This window comes from Watersipora subatra, chromosome 4, assembly GCF_963576615.1.
Source record: "Watersipora subatra chromosome 4, tzWatSuba1.1, whole genome shotgun sequence".
NCBI lineage: Eukaryota > Metazoa > Bryozoa > Gymnolaemata > Cheilostomatida > Watersiporidae > Watersipora > Watersipora subatra.
The window spans coordinates 8,569,397-8,585,300 of NC_088711.1; the positions used below are offsets into that span (position 1 = coordinate 8,569,397).

Here is a 15,904-nt window from a genome sequence, read left to right on the forward strand (position 1 = left end):
CACAAATTCCAACCCGCTATGTATTGATTCTATCATACATAGCGGTATGATAAGTCCAACTGGTATTTGTCATTGTATGCATCTTTTTCAAGAAGTTGAACCTTTTTTGGCCCATACATGTCTTCGACGAGGAGTTGCCTTGAGATCATCCCTAAAATGGATCAGGCAGCTTGTAGCAGCATTCTCACACAATCTGTGACATTTTAAGACAACTATAATATTTACAAAGAGATATAATTACATGAAAGTACACATTGCACACTGACTAATAGGCAAATGTTGTAGAATATATTCATAAATACATTCAATATATCCTGCAAGAAAAGTTGCACTGATGACCTGACTAAATAACGGATATATACAAATGTAAAAATGATCTAGAATGATGCCAAAGTTAACAAATCACCAGATAGCCATCAAGGGCTGACGGAGAGCAGTGAAGTTACTTTTAGCCGGTCACATTTAAAAGGTTTCTGACCAGTATTTCACATATTAGAATTTGACTATTTCAAGCGGTTTATGAATTGAGTCATTCGGTATGGGTGATCAAATTGAAGATGAGTATTAGAAACACCTTATATCATTGGAGCAAAAAATTCTACAGTAAAACCTGATACCGTAGAACATTGAGGTTTGGAAATTAGGCACTGAACAAAAATCGATTGTAGTTGTATTAACATCGACTGACATTTGGTCTATAATTAACAGTATATTGTATGACTAGCAGTAAGATAGCATCTGGAAGGACTTTCTCCAAAGATGAACTTATACAAAAATTTAGTCAATTTTATTAGAAAGTGTCGGCACGTTTATATCATTTGCAATTGTTGTTTGAGGTGAGCGCACTGCCAGGATGTTTCAAGATTAAAATCAGCAAAACTTAATCACGGTAAAACACTCAGATCCAGTGAAAGTGTGATTATGACGTCTATTGTTGCAAAGAGACTGACAGAATAAAGACGCGTAATGCAGTAGTTTGAACACAATAGCCGATATCAGCTACAGCAATGATAGCAACTAGTGATGTATTTTTGGCACATAGTTTCCTTTTTTACAATTTAACCTCAATCAAATTTTGTCGATTTTAATATGAAATCATCATACTGGTAGTCAGATCAACTCAAACATTAAAAACAATCACAAATGATAGAAAAATACTGATACTTTCTGATAAAATCTATTAAAGGTTTGTGTGAGTTCACCTTGAAAGAATGCTAAACCATAAATTATGCTCTGTTTCACATAACTAGCAGTTTAAAAATTCTACTAGGGCAATATTCACTGGTTAACAAGCATGTTGGTACGGTGACAGTAACATACCAAAGTTACCGATAGCAACTTTGCCATGACATAGCATCAGATATTTGTAGCACACTGAGACTAGAATGTATTTACTGCAACAACTAGCAAAACATAGAAAAATTGAAATCGAACAAAACTTAGTGATTATTACTCTAGAATACCTTAAAATACTCAAAATATTAACTATTAAAACTAGATGTACTAAAAACCAACTGAATATGCTAGATATGCTAGAATTTGACATAATATCATCATGCAGGTAAACTAGATATGCAAGGAACCAACCAAATATCACCAGGCATGTAAACTAGAGATGCTACAAGCCAACTGAATGTCACCATGCAGGTAAACTAGATATGCAAAGAGCCAACCAATTATCACTATGCAGGTAAACTAGATATGCAAAGAGTCAACCAAATGTCATCACGCAGGTAAACTAAATATGCAAAGAACCAACCGAATGTCACCAGGCAGATTATCCTCGTTGTTCGCAATTAGTTTGTCTACTTCAGACTTATAGTTCAGCTGGAGCATCGCACCTAGGACAGCCTATAGAAAAAATGCAAACAAGCTAAAACTGACTGGCCACTAAAACATTTAAAGCTTACAAATATTATATATGATGAATGATTAAAGATATTTCAAAACACTTTAAATTATCTACAACATAGTATTAGCGATAAGTATATGTCTACGTTATCATATTTTAAAAATAATGTGGCTCTAAAACCAGCAAGGTAGGATTGTACAAGTTTGATTAGCTTCTTCAGTGTTTAAAAAGAGTAGACAACTTCATATTATGATTCTAAGCTAGTAACCCATTACCATCCAATGCTACACATTTAGCATATAACACTCACAGTTTAACATAGTGTATATTGAAAATTGAAATATTGAAATTCTTGACGAAGGATGATGGTTATCCATCACATTATCCCTTCAAGTACAGAAGTCATTTAACAAATGCTATTTGGTTGTTGTTTATAAGTGTAATAAGACATACACGGAAAATCCTAGTTAATTTTGGGGTCATGTTATGGTGTATGGACAATACAACTTCTTCCTAATTGTAAAAGCTAGTTTTTTTTCAATCTACATGCAGTATATGACTTAGTCTCATAAAAATCAAGAAGTAAGAGCAGTTGCTAACACTAACAGTTGATAGCCGGCTATCTAATTATGCTTACCGCTAAGCGATCAATGCTTCCATTATCGATAAGAGCCTGTGATAAGAGGCGGAGGGAAGCTGGAGAGGCCATACCAGTAGAGTAGTGCTGGTGAGAGAGATACTTCTCAAACCAGTCCCTAGAAATAGATACTATTATACATAATTTCTGTGACTGCTGCTTTGTTTACGTGCTGATAGAATAAAACACAGAAGACTTTACTACCGCGCATAAACTACCTGCTAAACAGAATAAGTACATTAGAGAATCGGTTGTTGTTCACTCATGTTCATAAAGAAGACAACTACCTCACTCAACTTTCTGACTGATACACAAAGCCTTTTAATTTACAAAACAACTTTTTTGGGTTATCTATGAAAAAAATTCTGATTTGCACAAAAACTTTTCATCAGTGTTTTAGAAAAGTTATAACTGTTTATAACTACACGCTATAAAACACTACTCTAGAGATGTTATAACTCTATATGGCTACACGCTATACTGATGTAAGAAAACAGCTACATCCAACCAGTTATCTGTTATAAGACTAGTTCACCAACATAACATCTAGTTACTGACTGCCTGTCAATTTCCTCCCTATACTTCACCTAACTAACACTATGTTCACAGGCATGAATGACATAAACAGTATCACTGCTACTTTAAGACGCAAAAGGCAAATGAGCTAACCAAGCTTTCTCCACATCCTTCATGTTAAGTGCCAGCTGTATGAAGTGGCTGTAAACAGTTGGGGTCATGACCTTTGCAATTCCATATCCTGTATTGGTCTCATACAGCTTGTAGATATCGTCTGCTATCTGAGCAAACTCTTTGTAAACCTGCAGCGCAAAATATAGTCATGCAGCAGAGATCCAAAGATGTCTGCAAGATTAGTACGATATCCCTTGTACTAACCAGGTAAAGACTCGTCTAAACGAACAGCAGTATGACACAGACAAGATGTGCTACCTCATATGTCTTCGTGCCTCACGCTAGCATACTCTATAAAATACTTATTAAATAACTATATATTTAAATATAAATATTTAAATAAACAATTACTTACCTGTGATGTCAGTCCCTTCGTCGTAAGAAGTTGCGTCAACCTTTCATAGTTTAAATATACGAGACAATGGCCATGCTTTATGTCTACAAAGACCATGGATTAGAATCGGCTAGGAAAAACTATAAGTAGCAGCTCCACTTAAAAATTACACCCAATATGGTACATAAGCATATATATCAGTCCATTACAAAAACTACACCCAAGATGGTACAAAAGCATATATATAGGTCCATCACAAAAACTACACCCAAGATGGTACAAAATCATATACATCAGTTCATCACAGAAACTACACCCAAGATGGTACAAAAGCATCTAGTCAAGAGGATGATAAGAATAAAGGCTTACCCTGAAAGATCTGCGGGAGGTAGTGATAACCCCCGTAGAGCTCTATGGTGTCAAACAGCGCATTGTATGTCTTATTATCGGCTATCAAACACTAAAATAAAACAAACTCATTAAAACTGAATGACATGTACAGTGTTTATTTTAAAATCATTAGATAACATGGCTAAAAACATTGTTAATTTATGAAACTCCTGAATTAGCAAATCCTTACTATAATAAGAGCCGTGTCCGTCAGTTCAAAGCTACGCTAAAGACTAGTCCACACTATATCACCGTACGTCGGTGTTAATCATACAGTACATCAGTGATAACAATGTTCACACTATCACAAATGCACCCGCGTCTACATCAGCGAATAGTCCGTGGCATAGCATTCTCATTAAACAATGCGGTCACGGAAACGATGACATACTAGTCCCGCAGCAACTATCATAAAAGGAAATCTAGATCGAGCAATCTGCGGCAGCCGAATCGCTGAATGGTACACATAGCACAGGCTGTCAAGGATGCTAGGTGAACCATCAAGAAAGTTTGACAGCTGCAATCTTTCCTGAAGTATACAAGCCTCGACGATGTTTTCGGTTTACAGTGCATATAATCAATGAATAATCGCTGAGAGGACAATACCGACATACGACGACATACATGTAGTGTGAACCAACCTTAAGGGCATTAGAAATTAATACTAGAAAATGGAATTGAACTGCATATTCGGATTCCCAGTCAAGCGTGCTACCATCTGCGCCACTCGACCACATTTCCACATCTGAGAATAATTATGCACATAGTTATTACACATGACGATCTCTCATGGGGCACGAAACTGTCAGCATACTAGTAAAGAATAACACTAGTGTGTAATACTCCACAGTTAATATAATAGCATGTCTGGCTGAGACTCAAAGCTCACCCTTGGCACTACGTCTGTGTAGGCCTTCATAAGTTTGTCCATTGGCTCCGTCCTGATCAGTACATTTAGATATTCATTACTGGAAACAAGCAATGGCAAGTGCAATGGCATATCACCAAGTAGGAACATTACAACTTATGTGAATTGTAACGGCATTATCAAAGATCAGATCACCTCATCTCACCTGATGTTCAACAGATACGCCAAAGAGCTATTATGTTCTACAATGTACTATTTTGAAGCACAAATGCTATTTATTATATACACTCAACATATCTTTGACCGACCAAACACCTTTCTCTCAGCATAGCTCTACATTACAAATATACACAAATGATTAGTTTTGATTGATGAGATATGAAAATGTCTTATATAGTGATTTATTTTAGAATATCAGTCATTCACACAACTGTAACACTAAAAACCTTAAGTAACCTTAATAACTTACATATGTTATTAGTTGGTTAGAGATCATGTAAATATATTGACCAGAAACACTGGCACTATCCCACTGAGTTGTTGAAAAGCTATGTAAGTTATACAGGACAAAACGGATAACTATCGACAATGTAAATATTAAAATTCATTAATACTCTTACAACAAACTTATGTTGGTTTTCGTAGTGCATACAGTTTATGTCTAAAAGCAGACAGACTTCAAAAGATGTCAATTATGAAGAATAAAACCGTCTAATGATACGTTATGTTAGTTTATTTTCATCATAAAAACAGATGCACACAAAGATATAAACTAAATAAATATATACATATATGAATAAGCAATCATAATACAATAGGGAGTGATGAAGGCCCACATGCACAGTAGCAGGGCTAATCAAGGTGCAGGGCCCGAGTTGACAATTTTCTTAACGTAAAAATTTTCACATATTAAGACCTAAAGCCATCCCAATGAGTCAAGCAGATGCCTCTTTAAAGCAATCCTAAAACTATTTGAATTTTCAATGTAACTGATCGATATTGGTAAGTCATTCCAAATACTGGACAATTGGTAAGTTACCTGTCAATGTCGAGCTGTAGATGTAGACTTAGGGTAAGGTAAGGCATAAGAAGAATAACGAGTAGCATAAGAGTGTTGTTGAACATGAGTGTCAGAGTAGAATGATGAATGAGCGAGAATACCTAAACGGAGTTTAGGTGTTAACAATGTGTAATATATTATTCCTATTCCAATTATTCTAATTCATACTATTATCATAGTAATAATATGTTTTATTCTCAAACCTGCGTTAGAAGAGCAAGTTTGAGCTAAAATAAAATTGTACAAAAAGTTAATTCATGAAAGCCAAAATATAGCGTAGAGGAGGATTCTTTTTGACAAAAGCTCTGTTAGACAGACTCACTACATAAACAGTCAGCTGTAACACAGGCTATAGGTTACTATGATCCATCAGGATAACCTCGGTATACATTAGTTTACAGAGAAACTGAATTTATCTGAATATTCCAAAATTGAAAGAAACTGTAAAACTTACTGAAACACAAATATGTTACGTGACGTTCCTAAAAAGGCCTTATTTGTTCCTTTCCATGCCAGTTGGTAGAGCTGATGGGCTGTGTCAGCATCATTTGATATGGATGCCTGAAACACTCTCCAACTTTACTCATTCGTATCACATAATAAATGGTGGAGGAGATCAGACTCAATGGTCTGATAATCAAGCAAAAATTTGACCGCGACAATTCAAGCTATGAATAAAACATCTACCTCTCAATTGAAGCATTTTACACATTCCATCTGGTACATTTGACAATAATAGAATGCCTTGCAAAGTAGCATATTTTATCTCCATGTATGTAATATAGAGACCTATGTGTTAGAGAACTCATATTATACCTACTAATGTAGGTAAATCTATGCTACCAGTGCAGGTAAATCTACAATATCAGTGTAGATAGATCTATGCTATCAGTGTAGGTTGATCTATGCTACCAGTGTAGGTCGATCTATGCTATCAGTGTACATGTAGGTAGATCTATGCTACCAGTGTAGGTAGATCTATGCTATTATTGTATATAGATCTATGCTATCAGTACAGGTAGATCTATGCTATTAGTGTAAGTAGATCTATGCTATCAGTGCATGATAGACTTATGCTGCCTGTGAAAATATATTTGGCATGGAGAAAGTTAAGAATAACACTTACAGCAACCATAGCAGACTTCAAGAATGCACCTGAAAGATAACAGCAGTTATAACACAATTAGATAGCTATCAAACAGATGTGATAAAATATAATATAAAAACAATAAAGACGGGTCGAGTAAGCAAATTAACCTTGGATCATGGCAATCTCAGATGTACATAGATTGAAAGGATGGAACAAACAAATGCACTCAGATGTGTCAAGCAGTTGTCATAACCCGACTGTATTTAATGGACTCGCAGGCTTCCTCTTTTATTGGATAATACGCAGCCAGCGTATAAGCTAATAAAAATGTACTGTAATCATAGCGAATGGTCTGAGATAAACTATATATAGAAATCTCAGAGTTGTTTTTTGTTAAACCTCGTGTCCAGTTATATGGATTTGATCTCAAAACCTCCTGATCTAGAGGAAGCAAACTTAACCATTAGGCTACACGGAATACAATAGATTCATTGATCAAATAGTCATTACATTGGTTAAGATACTCACGCTTGGAGTGCTTGCTTGCTAGCACTGTTTACCGTTACAGGGAACAATTATTAAGCTGGCCCAAAGCGAGGGTATTGTTTTAGTAAAGATTTTAGTAAAGCTCTAGCTTTCCAGGTAAGTTACTCAAATTCATTAGGTGATTAGTCTATTACTCGTGCAACACCGGGCATCCATCTAGTCATTACTACATATAATAAAAGCCCGTGTCGTCCATCTGAAACCACACTAAGAGGGGGGAGTATAGCTCAGATATTCAAATTCCCAGTCAAGCGCGCTACCATTTATGCCACTCAGCCACCTTCACATCTGTCAGAATAATTGTGCGCATAGATGTAGTTATTACACATTACGATCTCTTACACAAGGGACTGCAGCATACTGGTCTATGCAACTCGTGTTGCTAGTTTCTGTATCCTTTTGTTAACATACATGTAAGTCTAGTCATTGCATAGTACTGCACCGGCTGATATAAACTTCTACTAGTAGTGACTACTAAATAAACTGTAAGCATGACTCATGTTTGTGAGGGAGCAACAGAGATGAAGAAATAGACTTACAATCTGCTGGATCACGTGGTTGCGTTTCTCTGCGCGAAGCAAACTTTTTAACTGCATACTTAACAACGTCTGGCTGCCGAGGATGCCTGGTGACGTACACCATATCTAAGATATACATGTAGCTAGCAGCACTTGGCTCTGAAAGACAAGATAAAGCTTTGACTAACACAAAGGAAACGATACTGTAACAAGGACTTAAACCTCTTAAAAGGGTTGATATTTAAATTGCCATGCTAATCATGCTTAATTTTGCTGCCGGTTCTACTGGTTAGCTAGGTTCTACTGGTTAGCTAGGTTGTACTGGTTAGCTATGTTGTACTGGTCAGCCAGGTTCTACTGTAGTAGCAGCACCTACGGTTCGTAGTTAGTTTGCTTCCTACTCGATTCCTAGTTCCTACTAACTCCATTTAAAAGGTTCTACTGGTTGTAACTATTGGTTTCAAGCTGGAAATAAAAGCCAAAAGAGTAAAATTCCCAAAATGATGACATTCGCTTCACCTAATAATAAACAACAGCAAAAGTTTTAGCAAAACCTTTGGATAAAAAAAAGGTACCCTTGATCACACCTGCCATAGTAAATCCTTAGTTGTATTGATCTTTACCGTCATGAGAACTATGTAATGTAATTCAGTTTGAGACAATCTGTACTCATTTCATAGATTACCTATTCCACATCGTTTCATTTCCTTGAACACTCTCTGAGCATAGCTGTAACGCTTGGTGAAGGCAGGAAACTCTTTGAGCTGCGCAAGGAGATTGTTAAAAGTCTCAAGGTTTGGTCTGATGCCGTGCTGCTCCATATGATTGAGTATCTTCTACAAAAACAGGTAAACAGTTTGAGCGCTCAACGTCAATTCTATGAAAGAAAAACCAGAATAAATAGAAGAAAGCAAACCACAAACCTCCATTTCAGATGTGACGCTTTCTATATTTACAAACACATTGACAAGGGTAGTAAGAATCTGGTTGTGTACCTCCACTGGAACTAAAACATGATAGAAAGTAATAAAATGGACTACTAGATAATATAAATAAAACACAAATGAACTTAACCTATTGCTGACATAATAAAAAAATCAATGAAAATAAGCTATTACGAGCAACATACAGGAACTATATTTTGGAGTTGTGTCAACTAAATTGAGAACGAAGAAGATAACTCCAAAACTTGATCGATTTGTTCAAGTTGATAGCTAGTGGAAAAGCTATAAAAAATCACTCATGCATTTACACCAATAAAATGACACAAACAGCCCACAGTCTGCAGCAGTTGCTTTGGCTCAATATACTAACATTTGGATGTTGCTACGCAGTAACAAACTATATAACTACATTGTATATGGCCATTAATAGTGTTTTATGTAGGCAACCAGTTAAAACCTACACAATACCCCCTTTTCAATGGCATCTGTGTACAACTCATGTGCCTTTTTATAGCCCTTAAACTTGCACATGCCACAGATTAAACTGATATAGACTTGAGGGTGGGCATCCGAAAGTTCCACAAACAGCTCATCAATGATTTCATCAGGTCTGTAAAATGTTGAGGAATAATATAGTGGCAGAGAGGGCTTCTCTGCACACAAAACATTGATCTAGCATCACATAACCATGAATATAGTGTAGTTTGTGTTATGCACACGAAAATCATGTTACACCGTCTGCAATATTTATGCAGTTACAGCAGGTGTAATGATAAGCAGTATCTAAAACAGCGAACAGTACCTAACACATAGAAATTCTACACAGAAAATAACAGCGAATAAAATACATCAGTAATATGTATTAAATATATATTATAATAAAATATATTATTACATATACAAAATAAATAATAGCAAAGAAGGTCTGCAATCAATCCTGCATAGAGTATTAGAAGCAATACAAAGACAAACATGAATACTCATTGTGGACTAACTTCCAGGTTTCTTGAGTCTCTGTTAAGAAGTGTTTCTGCACAGGTGCCATGTAATAGTCTACCTCCTTACAGTTGTATCGACACAGCAGATCCAACAGCATCAACTTTGTCTCTGCTGACACCGGAACTTCTACAATACAGTAAATCTGAAAACAAATCCGAACAATTTAGAGCTAAGAATGACCTTGTATACAGAACATGAGTATAGCTTGAAAGCAAAATAAAAAGTCATGAAAATATTCAATGAGTTTAAATAGAAGGTAGATAATGTATGTTTCATCCACACCATTGATGGCACACAGTTTGGTAGCTTACAGTCTGACGTGAAATAAAGAGTCTTATTGTAACGGAAGTTGTCAGTGGTGATGCCATCCTTAAATTGTTAGAGGGTGTACACTCACCTTGTGTACAGCACATATGCCACAATCATAATCCTAAGCGTATCATCTATATATATATATATATATATATTTCTCAAAGTTCCTGTGTGTTTCTGTGTGTGTTTGTGTATACCCGACTATAGCTATTAAAAGCTTTGATTAAAAGCTCACTACTGGCTGAATTTGAACTCGCCTCGCGATGATTACAACAACCCACGCACTTAACCACTGAGCTATACAGACCTTATAAATGTGCTGCACTTATGATATAGTGTATACCGTACGCACAAGCATACGGAGCAAAAGTGCACACCAAGTGTTCACTCTTGATTATTAACTAATATTACTTTTCGCATTTGTTATTTTTTGAAATTGTTGAAAAACTAATTTTCTGCTACCATTACTCATTTTTCTAATTTGTAATTTGTAAATGGGCCGTTTCAATTTCAAATGTGGGTTACACTTCCATTTCGGGTTTTTCGTAAGGTTTGATTGTTAAATCGGTAAAAGGGAAATATTTTTAACGTGGACAATTGTATTAGCTCGAGTAGGAATAGCCTCTATATTCTCTCTTCGTTCGGTCAGACAAAGTAACAAAACAGACCTAATTTAGCTATTACTTGCTAATTATTTCACAATTACATTTAAACACTTTTATAGTCGTTTTATGTTGTTTCTTAATTTTCTTCATAATATGAAGTTTGAAAGTTAGTTGTTTGACAAAGTTTGAAAACCTTTACAGTTGTTTTACTTTTTCTCTTAATTTATTTAAACTGCACAAAACACTTCTTTCATGATATGAAGTTTGAAAGTTAGAATGGTAACTGTTGTTATATGTTAAATAAGAATAAATTTTTTGTGCAAAAACTTTTATTACCCGGGCAACACCGACATTCAGCTAATCTATATGCATGTATATGAATCTCAAGTTTGTGTGTAGTTCGGTGTACCTGGCTATAGCTATTAAAATGAAGAATCTGTATCACACAAGATTTGATCTCAGACCCTTCCGTATGCCAGTCATATTCCGTACCAATTAAGCCACATGAGCTTGATGGATTCAGCTGACGATATTTGTCGCTATGTGGGTACAAATACGCTACCGCTCTCAGTTACAGTGCAACGTTACGGAGAGCAGTAACATAATTTTATGCGTGCTCAACCGTGATAGCAAGTAGTTAGCTCTTATTAGTAAGCTTACTCAATTTAGCCATTGGCAATGTGCAAGACTAATGGCAAGTGGCAGGCAACTACATTACCCCTTATTGCTTATAAGCTGGTTTTTATACCCGTGCAACGCTGGAAATTCCGCTAGTAGGACAATAAAGCCCACACCGCAGTTTTACCTTCAGCGTGAAGCCAGATCTCAAGAAGCACTTTTTCTTTTTTAGTGTCATATTACCAGGTCCGTATTCCCTGGTAACATCACCAACTTTTTAGTGATGTTCGGCGGCCAAGTACTAAGAATTGCAGTCTAAGCTTATTCACTTGGAATTTCCAACAACTAATTCACTAGCAACTAATGTTCTATATTGTCTCCGAGGTGGTCTCGCCAAACGAGTAATCTTGTGAGACTTTGTTAAGTCTTGGAAACTAAACTTTATTGCTTATAGTAGGGATGTGAAGAAGACCCCCAAACTTGCATTTTCCTTATCCTTCGGGGCTTACACCACCCCCAAACCCCCAGGCATTCATAACTAGTCGCCTAACATTTGCCGCCCCAACTTGTAACCATGGAATACAGGCCTGTATATTACCATATGGTAGGTAATATACAGGCCTGTATTCCCTGGTTACATTGACATAAACTATATCTACCCTTTTTGCTCGTCAGTATGACTTCACGAATAACTAGAAGTATATATTTTCTCTATTCTATACCTTTTATTTATCTTTGATGTCATACTGATTCTATTATTCATATTATATTACTGCAGTTATTACACATTTTACATAGCAATTTTACGATCAAACGAAAACACAGACACATCCACAATTACACATGAATCATACTCTATCTACAGCCCATACTACTAGACACAACTACATTATAACTCCAACTATAGTAAAAATTACAGCCAGGCATATAAATTGCGCTGGTTGTTATTCAAGAGAGCTACATGCAACCAACCGGCAGTGATGAGTGAGGCATACATCTCTCTTGCCTCCTTCACCTTCTCTACTGAGATGTATGTCCTTAGACAATCCTCTGTCTCCTCTTTGTTTATCAGCTGAGGAGTAAAGGCCTACCAAACAACATCAACATAACAATTACAATGCAGCACCAGACAGAAAGAACCAACATTCTCAAGTACAATTCATACAAAACATATACTATTAGGGTGGACCATTATCATAACCAAACTTTTGCCATGGACATCGGTGGCTTGAGTTAATTACTTTTTTAGGATGTTCAAATAACCAGAGATCTTAAAAGAGCAGCTGATAAGGAGGGAGCGGGTAGCAACACATTCATCCGAAACCGCTCCTGTTTAAAGTCATTGTGGAGTGTTAAAAAGCTATAATAAATGCTTTGTTTCTCAACACTATAGAGTATACCGACACAGTAGCTACCCGCTACTTGAAGGAACACAAATGATAAAGATTTACAGTGCAATGAATGTTTGACACCATATGGAAGAGCTACTTATCGGTAATAATCATGAAAAACTAAATAATAGCCATCTGTAGGAAAAAATGAGCGAAACTAACCAGCTGGTAGAGATTAGTTCTCTTGATGCTCTTACGATGCTACAAAGTTTCTTCAGGCAGGCCAAGAGGAGCATCATATTAACGCTTTGTAGTCTAATCTATATATATATTTCTCAAAGTATATGTGTGTGTATGTGGAGCTGTGTGTTATTCCGGCTATAGTTATTAAAATCTTGGAATAAAGAATCCGTACCAAAGAAGATTTTATCTCCGACCCTCCCGTTCACCAGTCCAATGCCCGACCCAATAGGCCACAGAGAATGCATTGTTAGCATGCCGATATAAGTCGCTATATGGGAGCACATACCCAACGGCTTTGCACACATGATTGCGTGTGATCACGGTGATTTTGTAAGTGATTGTCATTACTTAGCTTATTAAAATTTTTCATTGGCAATCTGCCAGGCTAATCGCAAGTGGCAGGCAACTCTCATTACTTCTCATTGTTTATAAGCTGATTTTAATGTTGGGGCAACGCCGGGTAGCACAGCTAGTCTTGTATATATGAACATATGTCCAGATTCTAGACCGTGCTAACAACTTTCCATTTACTGTGAAAGCACTTACAATAGCGCGATTCCTTCTGAACTGAAAACAATTTTGAAGCTCCAAATTTTTAGAACTCAAAGATAAAAAGGAAATCAAATAGAGTGAATATTTTTTTACGCTCTTTTAAAGAAGTGATGTTTTAGAGGTAATTGAAGAAACATAATGATTGCAGCACATCAAGTCTGATAGAGTGTGTATATCTATTGTGATTAAAAAACGAATAGTTTTAGCATGAAGCTCTTTGTGGTGAGAAGCTTTCTAGCTTTTTTCTAGTTTGGATACATCATTACCAAGGATTTCAATTAGTATGTCAATAAAAAGCAATGTTCTGTCAGCAGCCATTTTTATTTTTCGGTCGATTAAAATGCCTTCGGTATTTCGGCGATCTCTCAAAAACTAAGTCCATTCAACTTGAAACTTAAAATTACACTAAAACCTTATTACGCACAAAACAACCAACATTTCTTACTACGTAAACCGTAAGTGTGAAATGACAAAGTGAAACTACACATCCGAGTTCACTCAGGTGGAGCATCAGGTAGAAAAACAACTTCCCGAATTGTCTCGGATTCAGGCGTTAAAGTATTAAACAATAGAGGACAACTCCTTCTATAAGTTTTCATTGGTCCAGATGTAGGCACACTTAAGCATGGTTTGACAAGATGCTTCCCTGCATTGACATTTATTTTTGTCTCTAATTTGAATATTAATAAACCAGAATTGCACTCATCATAAAAAGCATATTTTAATTATTTCAATAACATAGCATTACCACAAAGCTAAAACAATGTCTCTTAGCCTGTACAAGCAATGAAAATATCTTTACCATTGCATCATGCTTGTTATTAGCATCAGCATTTACCTGTGACATCAGATCTGCCCAGCTTACTATCAATGAAGAAATGCAACAGTAGACTAAATTTAATATTTAGGCCAGCATAATGTGCCACAAACAAACACGTAGTTAACTGAATCAACAGCCTAATTTTAGCCCTTATGATCGTTTATGAGCATGGGGAATAAAGCTTGTTTACGAGGTATATACTGAAGCTGTTTACGAGGTACTGAAGCTATACTATTTGATGAGCTACCTCAATGGCTGGTTCTGTCTGGCTATGTTGAAGCAGGTAGGTATACCTATTGATGGCATACTGAGCAGCTCGCTGGCCCGACTCTTCAGCCAAAAGGCTATTTCTCTGAAACGTGCAACAAAAAATCACTTGTCATTAAACATCGCTATCTACATCAGTTAACATTTGCCATAAAACATCACCATCCCTATCAGTTGACACATGCTTCAAAACATCACCACCCCATCAGTTGACACCTGCTATCAAACATCACCATCCCTATTAGTTGACACCTGCTGCGAAACATCACCACTTGACCAGTTGACACCTGCTACAAAACATCACCATCCCTATCAGTTGACACCTGCTATAAAACATCACCATCCCTATCAGTTGAACCTGCTTCGAAACATCACCACTCAACCGGTTGACACCTACTGCAAAACATCACCATCCCTATCAGTTGACACTTGCTGTAAAACATCACCATCTCATTAGTTGACACCTGCTACAAAACATCACCGTCCCATTAGTTGACACCTGCTACAAAACATCACCATCCCATTAGTTGACACCTGCTACAAAACATCACTGTCCCTATTAATAGACACTTGCTACAGAGCGCCGGTTACATGCTAGCTGGCACCACCTGACTCTCCACTATACATATAACACCACACAAATGCTTCTAAACATTTGAATAAAATCTCAAGAAGCTTCAATAAGGAGTAGTAAAGATTTTATCAACAACTGCGACTTTGGTTGCTAAAAATGTTGTGATGTTGTTGAACAAATGTCAAGAAAAAGCTGATAGTCTTTTTAGTCGCAAGAAGAAATGATTGTAGAACTAACAACCAGCTACAGTAGTTGGAACTAACAACCAGCTACAGTAATTAGAACTAACAATCAACTACAGTAGTTAGAACTAACAATCAACTACAGTAGTTAGAACTAACAACCAGCTACAGTAGTTAGAACTAACAACCAGCTACAGTAGTTAGAACTAACAATCAACTACAGTAGTTAGAACTAACAACCAGCTACAGTAGTTAGAACTAACAACCAGCTACAGTAGTTAGAACTAACAACCTGCTACAGTAGTTAGAACTAACAACCAGATACAGTAGTTAGAACTAACAAACAGCTACAGTAGTTAGAACTAACAACCAGCTACAGTTGTTAGAACTAACAACCAGCTACAGTAGTTGGAACTAACAACCAGCTACAGTAGTTAGAAAACTTTATGAAACATGGGAAGGCTTTTAGACT

At 36.4% G+C, this 15,904-nt stretch overlaps 1 protein-coding gene across 3 annotated transcripts in view; it reads right to left on the reverse strand.

Annotated features, from left to right (window-relative positions):
- LOC137393130 (small ribosomal subunit protein mS39-like) overlaps positions 1-15,904 on the reverse strand; it is a 38,550-nt gene continuing 22,646 nt past the window's right edge. For 2 of the 3 annotated variants that reach the window (XM_068079551.1, XM_068079552.1), the window contains exons 5-20: positions 14,657-14,761; positions 12,436-12,550; positions 9,925-10,054; positions 9,391-9,539; positions 8,909-8,991; positions 8,671-8,821; positions 8,007-8,144; positions 6,958-6,986; positions 6,286-6,392; positions 4,793-4,871; positions 3,883-3,973; positions 3,535-3,617; positions 3,159-3,307; positions 2,490-2,607; positions 1,760-1,851; positions 1-151 (exon numbers count right to left, since the gene is read on the reverse strand). In XM_068079551.1, the coding sequence (XP_067935652.1) occupies positions 88-151; positions 1,760-1,851; positions 2,490-2,607; positions 3,159-3,307; positions 3,535-3,617; positions 3,883-3,973; positions 4,793-4,871; positions 6,286-6,392; positions 6,958-6,986; positions 8,007-8,144; positions 8,671-8,821; positions 8,909-8,991; positions 9,391-9,539; positions 9,925-10,054; positions 12,436-12,550; positions 14,657-14,761 (1,683 nt within the window). In that variant the 3' untranslated portion in view covers positions 1-87. Of the gene's footprint in view, positions 152-1,759; positions 1,852-2,489; positions 2,608-3,158; positions 3,308-3,534; positions 3,618-3,882; positions 3,974-4,792; positions 4,872-6,285; positions 6,393-6,957; positions 6,987-8,006; positions 8,145-8,670; positions 8,822-8,908; positions 8,992-9,390; positions 9,540-9,924; positions 10,055-12,435; positions 12,551-14,427; positions 14,762-15,904 lie in introns of all 3 variants that reach the window. The other variant, XM_068079553.1, reaches the window with a different exon arrangement.